This window comes from Cherax quadricarinatus, chromosome 26, assembly GCF_038502225.1.
Source record: "Cherax quadricarinatus isolate ZL_2023a chromosome 26, ASM3850222v1, whole genome shotgun sequence".
Taxonomy (NCBI): domain Eukaryota; kingdom Metazoa; phylum Arthropoda; class Malacostraca; order Decapoda; family Parastacidae; genus Cherax; species Cherax quadricarinatus.
In genome coordinates, this window is record NC_091317.1 from 35,344,158 (window position 1) to 35,367,423 (window position 23,266).

Sequence of the window (23,266 nt, forward strand, 5' to 3'; positions counted from 1 at the left end):
ACCCATTTAAACTTTTATTGTACTTCTTCCATTTAACTCTTCCAAGTGCTGCTGCAGTTCTATCTTGTACTATGGGGTGCACAATCAAGTACAAATTTGTACAAAGATGTTGTCTTGGAAACTTTAAAAGCTAGTGTACTGAGTGGCTGCAAAGAGATCGAGATGCTCGATGCTAAGACACTGTGCTGCCCGTTTCCCTGACCCAAGTTCTCGTACGGCATACAAACTGACTCGTCGGAGAGCCTGTCGTAACTCCAAGTTATCGGTAAACGAGTACATCGGTAAGTGAGGAGTGGCTGTACCTCAAAGGCCACGGGGTCAGACAACATCTCTCCATGGGTTCTGAGAGAGGGAGCAGAGTCACTATGTCACTAACAAGAATCTTAACACTTCTATCATAACAGGGCAACTACCTGAGGTGTGGAAGACATCAAATGTAGTCCTAATTCTTAAGAAAGGAGACAGGCAGGTAATATTAAACTACAGACCAATGTCACCAATAGGTATAATATTCAATATCATGGAGAAGATTAGCAGAAGAGTGGTGGAGCACCTACAAAGGAATGACCTTATACACGATAACCAGCAAGGTTTCAGGGATGGGAAATCCTGTATCACAAACCTACTGGGGTTTTATGGCAAAGTAACATGAGTCAGGAGAGAGAAGGGGGTGGGTATGCTGCATTTTCTTGGACTGTGAGAAGGCATTTGAAACAGTTCTGCATAAGAGATTAATGGAAAAGCTAGAGAAGCAGGCAGGAATAACAGAAAAGGCTTTGCAATGGATCAGGGAATACCTGACAGGAAGGAAATAATATGGGTAATGGTAGGTGAAGAGGTGTCAAGAGTGGGTGCATGTGACAAGCAGGGTTCCACAAGAGTCAGTCCTAGGGTCGGTGTGGTTTCTGGTTTATGTGAATGACATGACAGAAGGGATAGATTCAAAGGTGTCTCTGTTTGCAAGCGATGTGAAACTAATGTGGAGAATTCAGGAGGACAAGGATTAGGTAAGCCTACAAAGGGATCTGGACAGGCTGAAAACTTGGTCCAACTAATGGCTCCTGGAGTTTAACCCCACCAAATACAAAGTCATGAAGCTTGGGGAAAGTCAAAGAAAACCACAGACTAAGTACATGCTAGGGGGTATCCAAAGGCTGCAAACCTCACTCCAAGAAAAGGATCTTGGGGTGAGTATCATACCAAACACATCCCCCAAGATGCACATCAACCAAATAACTGCTGCAGCAGGCAAACTTAAGAACAGCATTTCAACACCTACTTTAAGTAAGGAGTCATTCAAGACAATGTACACCATGTACATCAGGCCCATATTGGAGTATGCAGCGCCAGTATGGAATTAACACCTGGTCAAACATGTCAAGAAATTAGAGACAGTGCAAAGGTCTGAAACAAGACTAGTCCCAGAGTTAAGGAGTATGTTGTATGAGGAGAAGCTAAAGGAAATCAACCTAAGGACACTGGAGGACAGAAGGGATGGGGGACAGGACAATGATGTATAAAATACTGAGAGGAACCGAAAAGGTGTACAAGGCCAGAATGTTTCAGAGATGGGACACAGCAACAAGGTGCCACAACTGGAAGCTGAAAATTCAGATGAGTCACAGGGATGTTAGGAAGTATTTCTGCAGTCATAGAGTTGTCAGGAAGTGTAACAATATGGAAAGTGAAGTAGTGGAAGCAGGATCCATACATAGCTTTAAGAAGAGGTATGATAATGCTCTTGGGAGCCTTATCATACCTCTTGGGAGAAGAGTGACCTAGTAGCAACTAGTGAAGAGCTGGGGCCAGGAGCTGTGACTCAACCCCTGCAACCACATATAGGTAAGTGCACACGCACACAGGCGCACACACACGTGACCAAAAAGTGCTGGGAGGCAGTGGCAAAGTTTGTACCAAAGGGCAACATAAACAACAGGAAGATCAAAGAAAGTCCATGGTTTACCCAGAGGTATGGAGAAGCCAAAGCCAAGTGTGCTAGAGCATGGAAAATGTATAGAAGGCAAAGGATCCAGAAAAATGGGGAGTTGAGCAGAAGAGCCAAAATGACTATGTATAGATAAGGAGAGAAGCCCAGTATCAATATGAGAATGACATAGCATCAAAAACAAAATCTGACCCAAAGTTATTATATAGCCACATCAGGAGGAAAACAACAGTCAAAGCTCAGGTAATCAGGCTGAGGAAAAAAGGAGAGAACCTCACAGGGAATGACCAGGAAGTATGTGAGGAGCTCAGCTCACAATTCAGAGGTATTCATAGCGGAGACAGAATCTTCCAGCAAACTGAGCTGGTAGGATGCACCAGCAAGTGCTGGACATACTGCACACAACCAAAGAGGAACTGAAGAAATTGCTAGGGCAGCTAGATACCTCGAAGGCGGTGGCTCCAGATAATATATCTCCTTGGGTCCTGAAAGAGCAAATGCAGTGTGTGCCAGTAACAACAATCTTCAATAAATCTATTGAAACAGAGTAACTGCCTGAGGTGTAAAAGACAATAAATGTAATCCCAATTTTAAGAAAGGAGACAGACTGCACGAAATTAGAAAGGAATGGGCAGATACATGACAACTAGCACAGCTTCAAGGAGGAAATCCTGAGTGACAAACCTATTGGAGTTCTATGGCAAGGTAACAGAAGTAAGATGAGAGAGAGAGAGAGAGAGAGAGAGAGAGAGAGAGAGAGAGAGAGAGAGAGACAGAGAGAGAGAGAGAGAGAGAGACAGACAGAGAGAGAGAGAGAGAGAGACAGAGAGAGATAGATAGAGACAGAGAGAGAGAGACAGAGAGAGAGAGAGAGAGAGACAGAGAGACAGAGAGAGAGAGAGACAGAGACAGAGAGACAGAGAGAGAGACAGAGACAGAGAGAGACAGAGAGAGAGACAGAGAGAGAGACAGAGAGAGAGACAGAGAGAGAGACAGAGAGAGAGACAGAGAGACAGAGAGAGAGACAGAGAGAGAGAGAGAGACAGAGAGAGAGAGAGAGAGACAGAGAGAGAGACAGAGACAGAGACAGAGAGAGAGAGAGACAGAGAGAGAGAGAGACAGAGAGAGAGAGATATATATATATATATATATATATATATATATATATATATATATATATATATATATATATATATATATATATATATATATATATATATATATATATATATATATGGGTAAACTGCATCTTCTTGGACTGCAAGAAGGCTTTTGACACAGTACCACACAACTGGTTGATAAACTAGAGGAGCAGGCAGGAATAGCAGGGAAAGTACTTAAATGGATCAGGGAATACTTGGCAGGAACGAAACATTTGTTGGTACAAGATGAGGTGTCAGAGTGGGTGCATGTGTCAAGTGGGGTTCCACAAGTGTTTAGGTGAATGACATGATGGAAGGGATTGACTGTTCACAGACAATGTTAAGCTAATGAAGAGAATGCAAGCAGATGAGGATCAGGTAAGGTTACAAGGGGATTTGGACAGGCTGGAAGTCTAGTCCGACAAATGACTACAGAAGTTTAACTCCAGCAAGTGCAAAGTTGCTAAGCTTGGGGAAAGACAAAGAAGACCACAGACAGCACAGCCTAAGAGGTCAAAGGCTGCAAAACTCACTCAAGAAAAAGGATTTTGGGGTGAGCATCATACTGAGCACATCTCCTGAGGCACACATCAACCAAATAACTGCTGCATCATACGGCCACCTGGCAAACCTGAGAATAGCATTTCGACATCTAAGTAAGGAGTCACTCACAACACTGTACACCATGTATGTCAGGCCTATATTATAGCATGCAGCACCAGTATGGAACCCACACCTGGTCAAACATCAAGAAATTAGAGAAAGTGCAAAGGTTCACAACAAGACTAGTCCCATAGCTGAGGGGGTATGTCCTACGAGGAGAAATTAAGGGAACCCAACCTGACAACACTGGAGGACGAGAGATAGAGAGGACATGATAATGAAAACTAAAATACTGAGAGGAATTGACAAGGTGGATAGGGACAGAATGTTTCAGAGATGGGACACACCAACAAGGAGTCACAGCTGGAAGTTGAAAGCTCAGATGAGTCACAGGAATGTTAAGAAGTACTTCTTCAGTCACAGACTTGCAAGGAAGTAGAACAATCTGAAGAGCAATGTAGTGGAGGCATACACAGCTTTAAGAGGAGGTATGATAAAGCTTATGAAGCAGGGAGAGAGTAGACCTAGTAAAGATCAGCAAAGAGGCAGGCCCCAGGAGCTATGACTCTACCCCTGCAACCACAAATAGGTGAGAACATACACACTCATGATGTCTTATGGGTTTAGAGTACCTTGTGATAGTTTTCACTGTGGTGATCTTGTATATAGTGTAAAAAACATTGATTATATCACAGCAGTAGACAATAGCAAGAGTAAAGATGTCTGCCAGACTGGTATGTTGTCATCTAGCATGAGGTCTCACTATAATCTACCAAAAATATTGGTTGTTAAATGACTTTATGGTGCTGGAGAACAGCTCTCTCATTCTTTCTTGTTTTCTGTCTCTCACCTTCTCTCCTTCATTCTCATCTTTTCTCCTCTCTCTTTCACTCTCTTTTTTTATACACTAGTTTTTACAGTGTTATGTTAAGAGTTCCTACATTTATTTACACGAGCTGGCTGGCATGTGTGCACTCTCTCTCACACTTATACACACAAACACTTAACACTCATACACATACAAAGACTTACACTTACATACACTTACACAAACACTTGTACACACACAAACACACTTACACACACACACATTCCCTGCCCTCTTTCTCCATCATCTCTGAACTTACTTACTTACTCACTCACTCACCCTCACTCATTCACCCTCTCTCATTCTCGCCCTCTCATTCTCGCCCTCTCATTCTCGCCCTCTCATTCTCGCCCTCTCATTCTCGCCCTCTCATTCTCGCCCTCTCATTCTCGCCCTCTCATTCTCGCCCTCTCATTCTCGCCCTCTCATTCTCGCCCTCTCATTCTCGCCCTCTCATTCTCGCCCTCTCATTCTCGCCCTCTCATTCTCGCCCTCTCATTCTCGCCCTCTCATTCTCGCCCTCTCATTCTCGCCCTCTCATTCTCGCCCTCTCATTCCTCTCATTCTCGCCCTCTCATTCTCGCCCTCTCATTCTCGCCCTCTCATTCTCGCCCTCTCATTCTCGCCCTCTCATTCTCGCCCTCTCATTCTCGCCCTCTCATTCTCGCCCTCTCATTCTCGCCCTCTCATTCTCGCCCTCTCATTCTCGCCCTCTCATTCTCGCCCTCTCATTCTCGCCCTCTCATTCTCGCCCTCTCATTCTCGCCCTCTCATTCTCGCCCTCTCATTCTCACTCTCTCATTCTCACTCTCTCATTCTCACTCTCTCTCTTAGAATATGCTGTTAAACATTATAATAAAGAATATAAATAGAATACAACTGAAAATTAGGAAAAAGAGAAGAAAATAATACTTAATTTTGAAGAACATTAATGGTTTAGTATTACTGGTTCCAGGAAATGCAACAATATAAAGAGAGATAAAGATATATTCATGTAGAAATACTATGAGAGATATGGGTTGATTAGGATGAAACAATATGAGAGAAACAGTGAGCTGCATTACTGGCAAGTCATCGCCGACGGTGCGTTGATTCAGCAAAGTGATGCCCTCCGGGATCTGCCCACCACGCTTGCCTTTGCTGCTAATGTCGCGGAATTCTTCTGAATATTCCTGCACGCACATGCATGGGAGCAAAAAAATAAAAAAAACAATGCAGGAAAAATCAAAATTTCAGTCACAGTGGTGGCACAAAATGTCAAGTATTGGTCCACTGGTGGTTCAAGATGAAAGAGCAAAGCTGTATAAGCATTAACTACATATTTGGAAAGCTTTTATCATGTTAGTTCACACAAACAAGAAAAGGTGAAAGATTATTTAAGCTTGCCCTATCTCTGAACATGCTTACATAGTGCCAAAACAAGAATAACTGTGCAGTGAGACTTATCTAACTTGACAATTCAACATGATTTTTGAAGTGAATAAGGTAAGCTCTAGGTCATGTGTAACCATTTCCTCTTTATCACAAGAAGCAGTTGTCTCTCCTGTGATAAAGTTTTTAGTTCACACTGGAATTATAAGAATGGAGTTACAGCTAATATGCAAGAACACAGTAGATTCTTCAACATCTCAGGCAGTACTGTGGGATATCAAGGTTGGTATATATTCTTTTATGCACTTCAGTTGGATTGTTGTCCAAGTATAAAATACTGGAAGAAACTGCACTGCCACTAATAATTTAAGAAAAATAAAGATATCAAGATACTGTCCCAACATTAAAACCATAACAGTGAGTGAAAAAGTAAATTCAATTTAAGAAACATTTGTACATAATTTTGGAAAAGATACACATTGATTCTTTTCAGATATGCTGATAAAGTGTTCATCAGATTCTAACTTTACTATAGATTATGATGCACTCTACAGTCGTCCCTACAAATCTGTGGGTTACATTCCTAGATGTCCCACAAAAGTTTAACCATAATTAACACACAATTAAGTTTACATAATATGTTTTGCTTCAGATTTAGCCTCATTTTCAGTTGAAGAGCCCATATCTCTGTAATATATCACTAAGCTGCTTAATACTGACATTCATAAAACAATGACTAAAATAAAAATAAGTTGGAATGTGAAATCTATTGAACCAGAAAAAATATTGGATAATTTAAAATCTATTCACTGGCTTCTCAAGAGTAAAAAGTTAGGATAAACAAAATCGGTGAATATGGAAACCCAAGAGTTTGTAGGGACCACTGTTCATCAAAACCTAGCCTTACCAGCAACTGTGATGCATGATACCAAACTGCAACCTTTGCAGTCAACATAATAAATCTTCAAGCACACTGTATATAGGAGGAAAACACCACCTTCTGTTTAATGCCTACAAAAATCTACAGCCAACTATAATCCAAAATGTTTAGTGGGCTGCACAGAACACTATGATGTTCACTGGACTATTAGGTAATTAATATTGCATTTATGTGAACTGCTAAGTCCTTCTAAGAGATTTACCAAGGTATTCCAGTCAGTGAGGAAGTCACAACACAACCAAGTCTTCCTACTTAAACTTCCACAACCAAATTTTTTTTTTATGACAAAACTCAACTAAATATCCCTATAGATATATTAAAAAAAAAAAACAGAAAACAAATGTCTTAGAATATATGCTCAACAGGATTACAGCATTGCCTATATGTTAGAAGCAAGGAATAGCACCTTGACTGATAAAGGTCAGGAGAACTGTTCAAAGTCAACGGTAAACCACACACAAAGTGGACTTTATTCTATCTTCGAGATATAATTTACAACGATTTGTGTAAATTATATGGGCATGTTACCACAAAACTACAACCATATCTGCTAATTTTTCTATTTTGCATTTCAACTCAACGAAATTCATGAAATTCATGAAAAACTCTTAAATAGCACTATACCAGGTGACACTACACAATACTAGATAACACTGCTGAGGTAGCTCCCAAGGCACTTACAGTTAATAATAATTTTTCTTTTAACAAATTGGCCATATCCCACAAAGGCAGGGTGACCTAAAATGAAAAACAAAAGTTTTTCTTTTAAATTTAGTAATTTATACAGAAGGGGTTACTAGCCCCTTACTACCTTCATAATAATATCATTATTATTATTTTATCAATGTTTACATTCATGAGAAAGTGCTAAACCCACTGGAGTTCTATACCACATTGGGAATGGGAAGTAATTAGGATTGATCCCAAAAATAATAGGATAGCTCCAAGACTTTTGAAAGAGCTTTTCACTGGCATCAAGATACTGTTCTTGCAGTTAAGAACAACAGTATAGTATGAGAACACTGCTTTATAAACTACTGATAAGAACAGTCATAGGATTATAATCCAACTTCAACACCATTCTACTTTTCATTCAAATTTGCTTCAGTTTAATAAATAAAACACTATTACAATATAAGAACACTGTCTCAAGATTGGGCAAGCTGTAAAACTGACAACAATACTAAGGAACTGATTAGTTGACTACAACCACACTGTAACACTTTAACATTATACTACTCATGCATGTTTGAAACATTAAGACCAACATGAGAAAACTATTACATCAGTCATCACATGATCACATCAGTGATTACTTCATGACACCAGTGATGACAAGATGACACCAGTGGTCACAAGATGACACCAGTCCTCACTGCATGATCACACCAGTGATCATATGTCTATCCTTAGTGTCATGTAGTAATCACTGGTATCATGTGATCACTGTTGACATCATGTAATGATCATTGGTGTTATGTAGTCACTGCCGTGATCACACAATCACTGCTCACTCTGCATGCCATTATCATATAAAAACATTTAAAGTGCAAAATGCAGTGCAATAAAAGCACAGAAAAATTCTACATTTAAATAAGCAAAGTTACAAAAACTGTTGGGAAGCTGAGAGCAGATTACTGACATGGAGTGATAGTTAAATGAAAAATATATTTTCTCTGACACGTTCAAACTGCTTTCATGACTAATACATGGAAGTTATAATTCTAATATTAATGTCTTAATGATGAGAATTTATACTAATAAAAATGCCTTTTATAAATTCATTTAAAGATTATAACATTTTCAACCTTCCCTTGTCAATATCAAGTACAACTTGTATTCCAATTCAGTTAGATCAGCTCATCAGTGCAGCAGGTAGATGCAAGACTCAGGATGCATTCTGTTCAAGGTTTAATACTGTATCACATATCATCAAGCTTCAAATTTACAACAATAATGTCAATCACTAATATGTTATTTAAAATACATGTAGATATATCAAGACACTGAGTTTAAAACAAAATATTTCTGAGCTGTGTTGAATGTAAATACTGAATCTTAATCAAACAAACTAATTAAACAGAGAAGCATCAATGTGAGTCTATTGCATTACCATTCTTCTGATGCCCAAACACATCAATAAGCATAAAAATATATAAACATACTGCCAACATACCTCAAATGAGGGCCAGTTCATAGGCATATTAACTCCATGGTTGTTGCTCCACCATTTAAGATCTTTTTCATAGTCAGCATTTGCTACTGTGTGGTTGAATTCCTCATAGATTCGCGGTAAACTGAGGCCAGAAGATAAAACTCTTTTAATACTCACAAAACATCTCCTAAAAGCTTCATACATTTAATATAAATACAATGAATAAAAATAAACACCTATATACATGCTTGAGAAAAATAATAAAGAGGATGTGTGTAAGCCATTGGGCTTACACACATCCTCCTTTCATGCCTTGCCCCTAGCCTTGTGTTGCTATCTGGTGGGCCTAGATCAATCTAGAGCACAGTGAAGTAGATGCTGTTCAGCCTCACTAACATCAGATGCAGGTACAGCCAGATGTACCCTCCTCCCACTCTTGTAGGTCTACAGCCTTGGAGTAGAGCTAGCACAACCCCTCCTGCTGTGAACCAAACACCAAATACAGTGGACCCCCGGTTAACGATATTTTTTCACTCCAGAAGTATGTTCAGGTGCCAGTACTGACCGAATTTGTTCCCATAAGGAATATTGTGAAGTAGATTAGTCCATTTCAGACCCCCAAACATACACGTACAAACGCACTTACATAAATACACTTACATAATTGGTCGCATTCGGAGGTGATCGTTATGCGGGGGTCCACTGTACTAACAATTCTCCTGTATTCATTGTAAACTCACCTAATGACCATATGTAGAAATTTACTGGACTGTTACTGCTTTATTAATCTTAAATTAGCCTTAAGTTTGCCCAAAATGCTCTGCATATAAAGGGGCTTTTGGCATGTACACAATTGTTATACAGTGGAACCTCTACTTACAAGTTTAATCCGTTCCATGACCTTGCTCGCATCTGGATTTGCTCGTGTGCTGAGTCAATTTTCCTTATTTAAATTAACTGAAATGGAATTAATTCACTCCAGTGGAATTCCAGGCATGAGAAAATACTTCAATAATTTCCCTAATATTAACTCTATGGCTTATTTATTTATCAAAATTCATGTAATATGACATATTAAACAATATTAATGACATAGAAACATAATATATACACTAGAATGAATAAAATACATGTCATCATGTATGTGGATAGTGGTGGCGACAGCAGCCATTGTTGTTGTTGGAGTTTATAGAGCCCCCACAGCAGCCATTCCTGCTCCTGACCACATGCGTAGAGAACCTAGGATAACCCAAAAAAAAGTCAGACAACTTGAAGCAGCATTGGCAATGCTACACTTTGCCAATGCTGCTTCAAGTTGTCTACCACTGCTACCTCATGATGTCTGCCACTGCTGCTTCATGCTGTCTGCCACTGCTGCTTCATGCTGTCTGCCACTGCTACCTCATGATGTCTGCTCCCACTTTTGCTACCGTATTGAAGAGCTAGGTAGTAGATTGGTAGATAGCAACCACCCAGGAAGGTACTACTATCCTGCCAAGTGAGTGTAAAACGAAAGTCTGTAATTGTTTTACATGATGGTAGGATTGCTGGTGTCTTTTGTCTGTCTCATAAACATGCAAGATTTCAGGTACATCTTGCTACTTCTACTTACACTTAGGTCACACTACACATACATGTACAAGCATATATATACACACCCCTCAGGGTTTTCTTCTATTTTCTTTCTATTTCTTTCTCATTTCTTATCTCCATGGGAAAGTGGAACAGAATTCTTTCTCCATAAGCCATGTGTGTCATAAGAGGCGACTTAAATGCCAGGAGCAAGGGGCTAGTAACCCCTTCTCCTGTATATATTACTAAATTTAAAAGGAGAAACTTTTGTTTTTCCTTTTGGGCCACCCCACCTCAGTGGGATACGGTTGGTACATTGAAAGAAGCAGCTTTCCAATATGTGAAGGTTGAGAGGCAGTGCCAGTTGGACAGGCATTGGACGGTGACGTCATTTGTTTATTGTTGAACATTGCTAAAGAATCTAACATTTCTGCTACTTTGAGCTCATTTTCAAGATACTTTTCGTCGTGAAACCAATCAAAATCATATCTATTTCTGTAGTATATCTTCTATTCTATCACATGAGACCAAAAAAAAAAAACGAGAATACAACCATAAAAACCATACGAAAATATACCACTAAGGGGAGGCTAATGGCTGCGAAGTGAACTCCGTTATTTATGGTCCGATTTCTTTCAATTTTGATGGATGCTAAGAAGCATCTTTCCATCATACATTGCCCAAGTTTCAAGAAGATAGTCCAACAAACAACTGAGATCTGATTCCCTAGATCAAGAGCAAGAGCCCATCACCAGCATCAAGGAACCTTCCAGGAGGATCGCTCACATCTGGAAATTTCGCTTGTCTGGAAGCAAAAAATCAACCGAGCAACTGCTCGTATTTGGAAAACCTCGCACGTGCATACACTCGCAAGTAGAGGTTCCACTGTACTCCTTTGTACAAACATGTACCATGCTGAAATAAAGTTATTATTACTATTATTATTGTTAATATATTGAAACTATATCATTTGGAATGTAGCATTAATGTGTGTGTGCAACAGACAACTGTGACAAACAATTTGTAACTCCAGGAGCAAAGTTAAACTCTTGGTGACCTTTTTAAAGCCTTAAACTGTACACAGATTGTGCTGTGGGTAGCTTTTTGAAAAAAAAAAAAAAAAAAAAAAAAGAGAAAAAAATTACTTTTCTTACAAGACTGTAGAGCACAAAAAACTGAAGTTTGACTAATAAAGCCTAACTGGCAACCTGGTGGTTAAACTGTGCTTATAACCACAATGTCATTATACAATTCTCTCTGAAATCTGTTCACATTTTGTTTGTTCATATGAATTTAGTCTATTTTAGTAGCTATATGTCATATATGTTGTGTATCTTTATACGTATATGCTTCTAAACTGTTGTATCCTGAGCACCTCTGCAAAAACAATGATTATGTGTGAGTGAAGTGAAAGTGTTGAATGATGATGAAAGTATTTTCTTTTTGGGGATTTTCTTTCTTTTTGGGTGTGTGCATAAAACATGGATACACGCAGTGTAACATCAAACACAGTGCAATTGTAGATCTCTTTTATTTACTCAATCTTGTTTTTGTGTGTTTGTTACTGCATAAATACAGTGATCCCAAACTTAATGTACTTTCACCTCCAATAATGCACTGTGAGGGTTATGATCTGCTTAAAATAGTAGACTACAAGAAATTCGAATGTACTTTTCATGACAGAGGGAGTAGGGTAAGAAAAACGGAATACAGTAGGGCCCCACTTATACAGCAGGTTAGGTTCCAGGCTGTCACCAGAAAGCAGACATCGCCGGAAGGCAAAACACCATTTTTTTCCATTTATAAATGCATATAAATGCCAGACAAGTAGTTTACACTAAATTATATTAAGTTAGTAATAGAACTAGGCATTAAAAACACACAAAGTAAAATACATTCACAGTACATTCATTACTTATCTTAAAAGTATTTGTAATCTTAATGTAGGGAGAGAGGTAAGTAGTACTTATTTGTAGGAAGTCAGGTGTAGGTAGCCCTGGCTCCCCATCTCATACTTAATATACGATATTTAAAACATCCCAGAGAGTTAAAATACACATACAGTACACTCATTATTTACCTTAAAATATGTGTAGTCTTAATATAGGAAGAGAGGTGAGTAGTATTTATTTGTAGGAAGTCAGTGTAGGTAGCTGGTAGGTGTAGCCTGGGCTACACCTACCGGCTACCTACACTGTGGTCCAGAGCCATATTATTAACATCGACATACCTTGTTCACTGAATTTAATAATTTCTAACAACTACCTTTAGATGCCATCACAAACGAAAGGAGAAGTAATGAATAATTCATGCCAAAAATTGTACACAAAAGCAGAGTGGGGGAGTGGCTGGGCCAAACGCAGATTCATACACGTTTTCTCTGATGACTGAGCAGAGAAAACGTAATGTTGTCCCTCCGCCCGGCTACCACACAGGTCCACAAGCATTATTATCAGAGCACGTATAAAATATGCAATAAATGCCAGACAACAAGTTTACACTAACTTATATTAAGTTAGCAATAGAAATAGGTATTAAAAACACAATAAAAGGTAACATACACACAGAGTACACTTATTACTTGCCTTAAAATATAAATATTAATGTGTGAGAGGTACATACATTTGTAAGAGTTTGTAAAACATTTACCTCTTTTTTTTATTATAATAATAATTACCTCACAATACAAATACGTACTCTTACATTGTGTACAAGTTGTACAAGTTAGTACAGAATAAACAAACAGCAACACACCATTTTTAGAGTGAATGAAGATATTATTATTATTATTATTATTATTATTATCATAATAAAAAGCACTAAAACCACAAGGGTCATGATTTGCTATATATAGTGAAGGCATACGAAAAGAATATTTTTCTACAGTTATCCCCCAGTTTGACTAGAGAAAACGTAATTCTTCCGACACTATACACAGCCGCTTTGTAAACAAATCTCATATTTACGTTAATTTTTATTCTTTGAGTGTATGTATCATGTTTATATGCTATGCAACGGGTTTCATATATAATTTTGAGGAAAATATCATAGATGGATTAATGAAAATGCCTATATTAATGTAAAATAAGACATTTAATGTGCCCAAGAGTGATTATTATTATGTAGTATTGGCGTCATGAGTAGAGAGACTCTTAGCGATTTTAATGTGTACCTGCACACCAGCACAGTGTGTAAGTATATTTAGGTACAGGTACACATAAGTATAATTATCAGAGTACATATAAAATATGCAGTAACTTTAAAACACTTGAAATTTTGGAAAGTTTCCTGACATAATAGATGTGATCACGGAGAATGTAAACAAACCCGGTGGGGCACGCCGTATTTGAAAGACCGCTTGCCGTATAGCAAATTTTGGTCATAATTTGACATCGCCGTATCAGCGGAACGCCGTAAGGCGAAACGCCATAAAGCAGGGCCCTACTGTATACATGCCACTGTGCACTGGCTTGCAATAAAACAGAAAAAGAACAGCCTGTTGTCGAATGATAGGCTTTGGTCCCATGACTAGTCTCTTCCAACCTTTTCTCGATGCACTTAATCTTGGTCCTTCCATCAAGTTCAAAGCTAAATGAGAATCTAATTCTTTGCTTCCTTTCCTGGATGTACATGTCCACTGCTTGACAACAGGCTTTTCTTTTCCTGTTTATCACAAACCAATGCATAGTGGCATGTACATTCACTACTTTTCTTACCATGCTCTGTCAAGGAAAGTACGTATTCTTATTTCTCTTTTTTCTGTGTCCTTTGCATCCATGACCTTCAGAGTCTTGACTCAGAAATTTCCATCATTTGCAATTTGTTCTCTTGCCTTGGCTACCCTTCCAATTTCATAAACTCTGCCTAATCAGATGCTAAATGGACTTTTTTCTCTCCCAAACTCTCTACTCCTGTGAAATCTCCTGTTCTTTGCCTTTCCTATATTTCCGGTCTCCCAAATCTCAACAACACCCATTCCTTAGACATCAAACTTGCTTTCAAAGATGACATAACCAATGCTTTCAGCCCATTTTTGTAACTCATACATTTTAGGACGGAATCATTTTGAAAAATCACTGGACATTTTATAACTTGTTCATACGTAACATTAGGAAAGTAAGGGCTAAAAGGTTTTTGCTGGAAAAATTACATGAAATATATTATGAAGAAAAAGACAACAAATGAAATGCTTTTACGCTGTATGATGCGAGAAAACCAAACCATTGAAAAAACAGTAAGTTAATGAAAAAAAAAGCAAGCAATAAAAATAATGAGATGAGAGCTGTACCAGCAAAGTTCAAGTTTAACCTGCATGCCATTTGTATCTCGGATCTCACATGTTCAGGCATACTACATTCCCAGTTATAATACATAATAACTCAAGAGATGAATCAATCAAGTTTAATATGAACTTATTAAAAATTTCTGTGAACAGTGAGGTTATTCTGATAACAGTTTTAACAACACTACATATTTGACCTAGTAAACAAAACTACTTACACCTGGTAAACAAAACACTTACACCTGGTAAACAAAACACTTACACCTGGTAAACAAAACACATCTAGTAAACAAAACATTTGCACTTAGTAAACAAAACTACTTACTGTATAGTCAACCACTAATTATACATGTTAACAAAAAGCATTTTACATTATTTACTATCACATTTACCTTGGATCATTTGATATGTTAAGACATTTGTGTGTGGCAAAAAGCATGTCTTTGAAGAAGATTAGCCTCTTAGATTCTGCTTCCTGTGCCTTCTCAAACACGTGTGTCATTTCCTGAAGAAGAAAATTTAAACAAGTTACAATCCTAAAACTAATAAGCATTCTTGTCTCACAAATTATCACACAAATGTAAGCACTGCTAATGTACAGTAGTGCACAAATTAATTGGGAAAGGAGTAAATTATGTGATTATCTCATAATTTGTCTTAGTGTCTAGCTTAATTAATGGTGTTTGGGTTCTTTTCTTTTTAGAAGAGTTTGCTACCAACTTCTAGCAAACATCCAGCTGTGATGTTACCCTGTGACTCTCATCAGTGCCAAAACAACTGTTGTTTTGTAATGCTATCCTTGCAAGCTTGCTCCATGAGTGAATGTGGTTTTCCCAAATTCTTCTCTTCAATTCATGATTACTGCTGAAATTCATGATGGATGTCACACTCAGGAAGCATGCAAGCATTGCAGCTCTTAGAAAACATGCTGATTTGAGTATCAGACAGATTGCTGAAAATCTGAGCCAAGCAAAGTCAGTTGTTGGTCAGAGTCTGAATAGAGCTGATGACACTGGTGATTCTGGAGAGCTGCATTGAGGAAGAGATGGAATAAAATGCAAGACAACACCTCAAAGTGACAAGATTATCATGAAAAACAGTGTGAAGGATCCCAAGAAAACCATCAAAGATCTACAGAGAGATTTGGCTTCAACTGGCATAAATGTGTTGAAGGCCCAGTGAAGTTGGAAGAACTGCCAGAAAGCTGGTAAAGAAACAATTATAGACTGCTGCTGTGAAGAAAAAACAGCTGCTGTAGACACTCGATCATAAGGGATGGACAACAGATGAATGGAGAAAAGTTATATTTTCAGAGGAGGTACATCTTGAAGTACATTGGTACAGATCAGTGGTAGAGAGATGGAGCAAAGGCGAATCTCTTTGGAATGGACACAATCAACAAGCGCCACAATATCCACCCAAGATGTTTGGGGTAGATTTACTGGACGGCTTGTTATTGTTGAAGGAATGAACAGTAATAAATACAATGCAATCATGGCAACTCATTTGCCTCCCATTGTAGATAGAGACTTTCCTGGTGGAGAAGGCATTTTCCAGCAGGATCTTGCTCCATACCACACTTCCAGAAAAATGTCGACATTCTTCGAAGAGAGTGGGCTAAGCATTCTAAACTGGCCTGAAAACTCTCCTGACCTCAACCGAATCGAAAATCTATGGGCAATAATGAAACACAGGATTGCAAAACAGTACTGTTCCACTGTGGAGAAGCTAATTGCTGCTGTTATTTAAACCTGGTACGATGACAAAGAACTTGCCAAAATATGGTCGATTCTATGCCAAAGCGTGTAGCAATGTTTATAAAAGCAAAGGGTAGTTATATCTCTTATTATATCAATTATCTGTCATATCACTGCCACCTCATCTTTCACAGACCCATCTGCTGACACATCCACTCCCAAATATCTGAATACATTCACCTCCTCCATACTCTCTCCCTCCAATCTGATATCCAATCTTCTGTAACCTAATTTTTTTGTTATCCACATCACCTTACTCTTTCCTTTATTCACTTTTAACCCTTTCACTGTCGAGACCTCTGATCACAAACCTACTGTGTGTTGAAAAATATTAAAAAAAAAAAAAAAAAAAAAAAAAAAAAAAAAAAAAAAAAAAAAAAAAAAAAAAAAATAAAAAAAAAAAAAAAAAAAATAAGAATAATAATAATAATTTTTTTCTTACCAAAATCTTAAGAATATTTTTCTGATTGTTAAAAAAAAACTTTGCAATCAGTACTTACCGAGATATAGAAGTGTGAAGTTGACAATGTGAACAGCTTATGGCAACATCTGCGGCTGCCGCTCACTCGGTAATATTACTTTTAGTTTTATTCTATTTTTTCTTTTCGTTTCTAATATTTTATTTTTTCAACTAACATTTGTGGCCTGTGAGACCAATATAATGCATAATATATACTGTATATATTACCTGGAGTTTACCTGGAGAGAGTTCCGGGGGTCAATGCCCCCACGGCCCGGTCTGTGACCAGGCCTCCACTCATATGCAACACAATAACCGCACAAACATTATATTGTTTACAAAGCTGGTTTACACAAACCCACACTGTCTTCCCCACCACCCACACTGCCTTCCCCACACCCACACTGTCTTTGCTCACGACCCATGCTGGAAATAAGTCACTCTGACTTTTTTGGGTCATCCTAGGTTCTCTACACATGCTGCTACGTATGATAACCTATGTAACTGTATTCGTGTATAACTGAATAAACTTTCTTACACACCGTCTTCCCCACCACCCAAGCTGCCTTCCCTTTTTACTATCTGTATCTGGTATCCTGGCAGTGGTGGCTCATAGCTAAAATCAGTGGTGCTGCTGCTTCAGAAAATTTTTAGCCATTGTTTTAATATTGTGTAAAACGAAACAAGCATATAAAATAAAATAGCTGGAAGCATGATAATCATCTAATTCTAAACTTTATCACATTCAAGAATATGGTACATGGTTTTTAAGCACAACACACGTCACCGAGTCAAAAAGAAACACTGCCTTACACTTGCACAACAGGGTCAGCACTGCATCAGTGACAGTGCTCTCTCTATCTAGTGTGCAGCATCTTATCTCAGACATGTGCGCATGCGCACAACAGCCAAACACTGAGTCACTGGAACTGTGAAGTGCAGAGTTCCATACAAGGATTTTTGTAATTTTTTCATGTACTAGGGGATGGCTACTGACATTAAGCTTAAGGATTATATAATGTACAAGTATAAAGAAAGAATTAAAGAAAGAAAAGACTCATTATATTGAATGTCATCGATAATATCAAGTGACAATAGGGGGTGCTGCAGTTGCCTATACATGAGCCGCAACTGTATCCTGGGCATTGCTTTCGGTCACAAACTCCTCAAAACCATGAAATTCATCTTCACTGACACTTCCATCTGTGTTAGAACTATCACTTTGGAAGAGAAGAGTTCCAAATTCACCGGGGAGACAGATATTCCTTACTGCTAGGCATGCTGAACAAGGACTATTGCAATGGCATTCCCACAATGTACCACTAGTTCCCCGATTTTTTTTTTTTAAAGTACGCACTGACTACACAGACCCATTCTCTCACATGTAGGCCTACCAGCTTTCTTCTGCTAGATTTGAAGCCGCTAGAATTTTGGCGTGGTACTATGGCACCAACACTGGCTCGTAATAGTACTACGGCACCAACAGTGAAAGGGTTAAGTTCCTTCTTTTACATAACTTACCAAAGTTCCTTCTTTTACATAACTTACCAAACTCATCAACCAATCTCTGCAACTTCTCTTCAGAATCTCCCAAAAGCACAGTGTCATCAGCAAAGAGCAACTGTAACAACTCCCACTTTGTATTAGATTCTATATCCTTTAACCCCACACCTCTTGCTAACACCCGAGCATTCACTTCTCTTACAACTCCACCCATAAATGAAGTGGAACCTCTACTTATGAGTGCCCCACCATGGGAGTTTTTCCAAGATATGAGCAGTTCGGTCGATTTTTTGCTTCCAGATGCGAGTGAAATTTCAAGTTGTAAGCGGGCCTCAAGGAAGGTTCCATGACGCTGGTGAAAGGCTCTTGCTCTTGATCTAAGGAACTGAATCTCAGTTGTTTGTTGGACTATCTCATTGAAACTTGGGCAATGTATGATGGAAAGATGCTTCTTAACGTACACCAAAATTGAAAGAAATTGATTCTCGATTGCAAGAAGGATTTAGGAGTTCTGGTTAGCATTAATTTGAAACCAAGGCAACAATGCATAAGTGTTCACAATAAAGCTAACAGAATCCTTGGCTTCACATCAAGAAGTATTAGTCAAGAAGATTAGGGACAAGACAAGCCCACTTAAGAGCAACTCAGGTCAGATCACTGACAGTGATAAGGATGTGTGTGAAATTTTCAATACTTACTTCCTCTCAGTTTTTACCCAGGAAAATACTAGCAAAATTCCTGAAATAACAGATTGAGTACAATAGGACGATAATAAATTATGCATGATTGCGGTAACTAGTGACATGGTTCTCAGACAAATAGAGAGATTAAACCTAATAATAAATCCCCAGGCCCTGATGAACTGTTTGCAAGGGCATTAAAAAAATGTAAAGAGGAACTTAGCATACCTTTGGCTAATCTTTTCAACATATCACTACAAACTGGCATAGTGCATGATAAGTGGAAAATGGCAACTGTAATACCTATTTACAAGGCAGGTGACAGGTCCTTAGCTTCGAACTATAGACCAATAAGCCTTACCTCCACAGTGGGAAAATTTATGGAATCAATAATTGCCGAAGCAATTCGTAGCCATCTTGATAGGCATAAATTGATTAATGAATCTCAACACAGTTTTACAAAGGGGCGTTCCTGTCCTACGAATTTACCAACTTTTTTCACTAAGGTGTTTGAGGAGCTAGATCATGGTAATGAATATGATATTGTGTATATGGACTTCAGTAAGGCTTTCGACAGAGTTCCACATCAGAGGCTAGTGAGGAAACTTAAGGCACAGGGAACAGGAGGAGAAATTTTTTCCTGGGTAGAGGCATGGCTGAAAAATAGGCAGTAGAGAGTTTGCATAAATGGGGAGAAATCAGAATGGGGGCACGTTACAAGCGGTGTTCTGCAGGGGTCAGTGTTGGGGCCATTGTTGTTGTTCACAATTTACATAAACGACATAGATGAGGTAATAAATAGTGACATAAGCAAATTGGCTGATGATATCAAAATAGGCCAGCCAATTCATTCTAATGAGGACACTAGAGCACTCCAGGATGATTTGAATAGACTGATGCAATGGTCAGAGAAGTGGCAGATGCAGTTTAATATAGACAAATGCAAAGTTCTAAATGTTGGACAGGAAAATAACCATGCCACATATAAACTAAATAATGTAGATCTTAATACTACTGATTGCAAAAAGGATTTAGGAGTTCTGGTTAGCAGTAATCTAAAACCAAGACAACAGTGCATTGGTGTTCGCAATAAAGCTAACAGAATCCTTGGCTTCATATCTAGAAGTATAAATAATAGAAGTCCTCAGGTTGTTCTTCAACTCTATATATCTTTGGTTAGGCCTCATTTAGATTTTGCTGCTCAGTTCTGGTCACCGTATTACAGAATGGATATAAATGCATTGAAAAACATACAAAGGAGGATGACAAAGTTGATCCCATGTATCAGAAATCTTCCCTATGAGGGAAGTGCAGATTCAAGGCCCTATGAGGGCCTTGAATCTGCACTCTCTAGAAAGGCATAGACTTAGGGGGGGGGATATGATTGAGGTGTATAAATGGAAAAACAGGAATTAATAAAGGGGATGTAAATAACATGCTAAAAATATCTAGCATAGACAGGACTCGCAGCAATGGTTTTAAATTGGAAAAATTCAGATTCAGGAAGGACACAGGAAAGCACTGGTTTGGTAATAGAGTTGTGGATGAGTGGAACAAACTCCCGAGTGCCATCACAGAAGCTAAGACATTGTGTAGTTTTAAAAATAGGTTGGATAAATACAAATGGGCGTGGGTGGGTGCGAGTTGGACCTGATTAGCTTGTGCTACTAGGTCGGTTGCCGTGCTCCTCCCTTAAGTGACGTGTCTGGCCTCACTAGGTCAGGGCGTTGGCTTAAGCTGGTGGGAGAATTGGACCTGCCTTGCATAGGCCAGTAGGCCTGTTGCAGTGTTCCTTCTTTATGTTCTTATGTATGGTTTTTATGGTTGTATTCTCATTTTTTTGGTCTCATTTGATAGAATGGAAGATATACTACAGAAATAGATATGATTTTGATTGGCTTCATGACGAAAAGTACCTTGAAACTGAGCTCAAATCAGCAGAAATGTTCGATTTTTTGGTGATGTTCAAGAGTAAACAAATGATGTCACTGTCCAATACCTATCTGACTGGCTATTCCAATACGCAGTCATGAATGGGTTGACATTATTTATATAAATATTACAATAATGCAGTAGTCTGCATAACAGTAAATCTTCTATTTTTTTTTTTTTGTGAATAAAAATTCCAAAGGGTAAGCAAGAGTATTATTATAATAAATAATAATAATACGTATAATATAACAATTACATAATAATATATGTTCTTTCTTCTTTCAACACACTGGCTGTATCCCACCGAGGCAGGGTGGCCCAAAAGGAAAAACAAAAGTTTCTCCTTTCACATTTAGTAATATATACAGGAGAAGCGGTTACTAGCCCCTTGCTCCCGGCATTTTAGTCGCCTCTTACGACAAGCATGGCTTACGGAGGAAGAATTCTGTTCCATTTCCCCATGGATATAAGAGGAAATAGACAAGGACAAGAACTAGAAAGAAAATAGAAGAAAACCCAGAGAGGTATGTATATATATGCTTGTACGTACATGCATGTGTAATATGACCTAAGTGTAAGTAGAAGTAGCAAGACGTACCTGAAATCTTGCATGTTTATGAAACAGAAAAAAGGACACCAGCAATCCTACCATCATGTAAAACAATTACAGGCTTTCGTTTTACACTCACTTGGCAGGACGGTAGTACCTCCCTGGGCGGTTGCTGTCTACCAACCTACTACCTAGAATAATATTGGCAGTTTGGAGGGATATGTTGTGTATCTTTATACGTATATGCTTTTAAACTATTGTATTCTGAGCACCTCTGCAAAAGCAGTGATAATGTGTGAGTGTGGTGAAAGTGTTGAATGATGAAAGTATTTTCTTTTTGGGGATTTTCTTTCTTTTTTGGGTCACCCTGCCTCGGTGGGAGACGACCGACTTGTTAAAAAAAAAAATAAATAAAAAAATTATTATAAGAATACGTTCGCACTAATAAATAATAATAATAATACGTATAATAATAATAGTATGACCATCAGGGCCCCAGAGCTGGATCTCACAGTGTCTCTGCATACCCTCCTCAAAAAAGAAAGCAACATCTGACCTTGACCTGATAACCTTGACGACAACAGCGGTCGACCTCAATTCCAGGCTGCGAATTGTTTTACACGATGGTAGGATGGCTGGTGTCTTTTTTCTGTCTCATAAACATGCAAGATTTCAGGTATGTCTTGCTACTTCTACTTACACTTAGGTCACAATATGATATTGTTTCAGACTTTGGAACAATGCTCTTCTCCAGACTGAGGGACTGACCACCTCAAAACTTTAAGGGTGATGGACTGATTACATCGTCTTCAAGTCTCTTCTGCTTCTATCAACTTTTCTGTACTCGACTGAAGAAGCCTACTGTGTAGGCGAAACGTTTCGAAATAAAGATACCTAACTGTTGCATATGTGTCTTACCTAACACACTTATGTATACACACTCATCTGAGTTTTCTTTGATTTTATCTTAACAGTTCTTGGTCTTATTGTTTTTCCTTTTATATCCATGAGAAAGTGGAATAAGAATCTTTCCTCCGTAAGCCATGCGTGTTATAAAAGTCAACTAAAATGCCGGGAACAATGGGCTAGTAACCCATTTTCCCCGTATAGCCTACTAAAAAGAAAGAGAAGAAAACCGTCAAAGTGGGATGTTTGAATGTGTGTGGATGTTGTGCGAATGATAAGAAAGATGATTGTGGATGTTATGAATGGGAAGCTGGATGTCCTGGCTTTAAGTGAAACAAAACCAAAGGGTGTGGGCGAGTTCCAGTGGGGAGAAATAAATGGGATTAGGTCAGGGGTTTCAAATAGAGTTAGAGCTAAAGAAGGAGTAGCAATAATGTTGAAGGATAAGTTATGGCAGGAAAAGAGGGAATATAAATGAATTAATTCAAGGATTATGTGGAGTAAAATAAGGGTTGGATGTGAAAAATGGGTTATAGTAAGCATTTATGCACTCGGAGAAAAAAAGAGAGAGGAAGAGAGGAGAGAGGAGAGAGGGAGGAG

At 38.5% G+C, this 23,266-nt stretch overlaps 1 protein-coding gene across 9 annotated transcripts in view; it reads right to left on the bottom strand.

Annotated features, from left to right (window-relative positions):
- Positions 1-23,266, bottom strand: part of Synd (protein kinase C and casein kinase substrate in neurons protein Synd) — a 798,660-nt gene that overhangs the window by 111,351 nt on the left and 664,043 nt on the right. For 8 of the 9 annotated variants that reach the window (XM_070088932.1, XM_070088933.1, XM_070088931.1 and 5 more), the window contains 3 exons: positions 15,271-15,383; positions 9,046-9,166; positions 5,623-5,730 (listed from right to left, as the gene is read on the bottom strand). In XM_070088932.1, coding sequence (XP_069945033.1) covers positions 5,623-5,730; positions 9,046-9,166; positions 15,271-15,383 — 342 coding nt within the window. The remainder of the gene's footprint in view (positions 1-5,622; positions 5,731-9,045; positions 9,167-15,270; positions 15,384-23,266) is intronic. The other variant, XM_070088939.1, reaches the window with a different exon arrangement.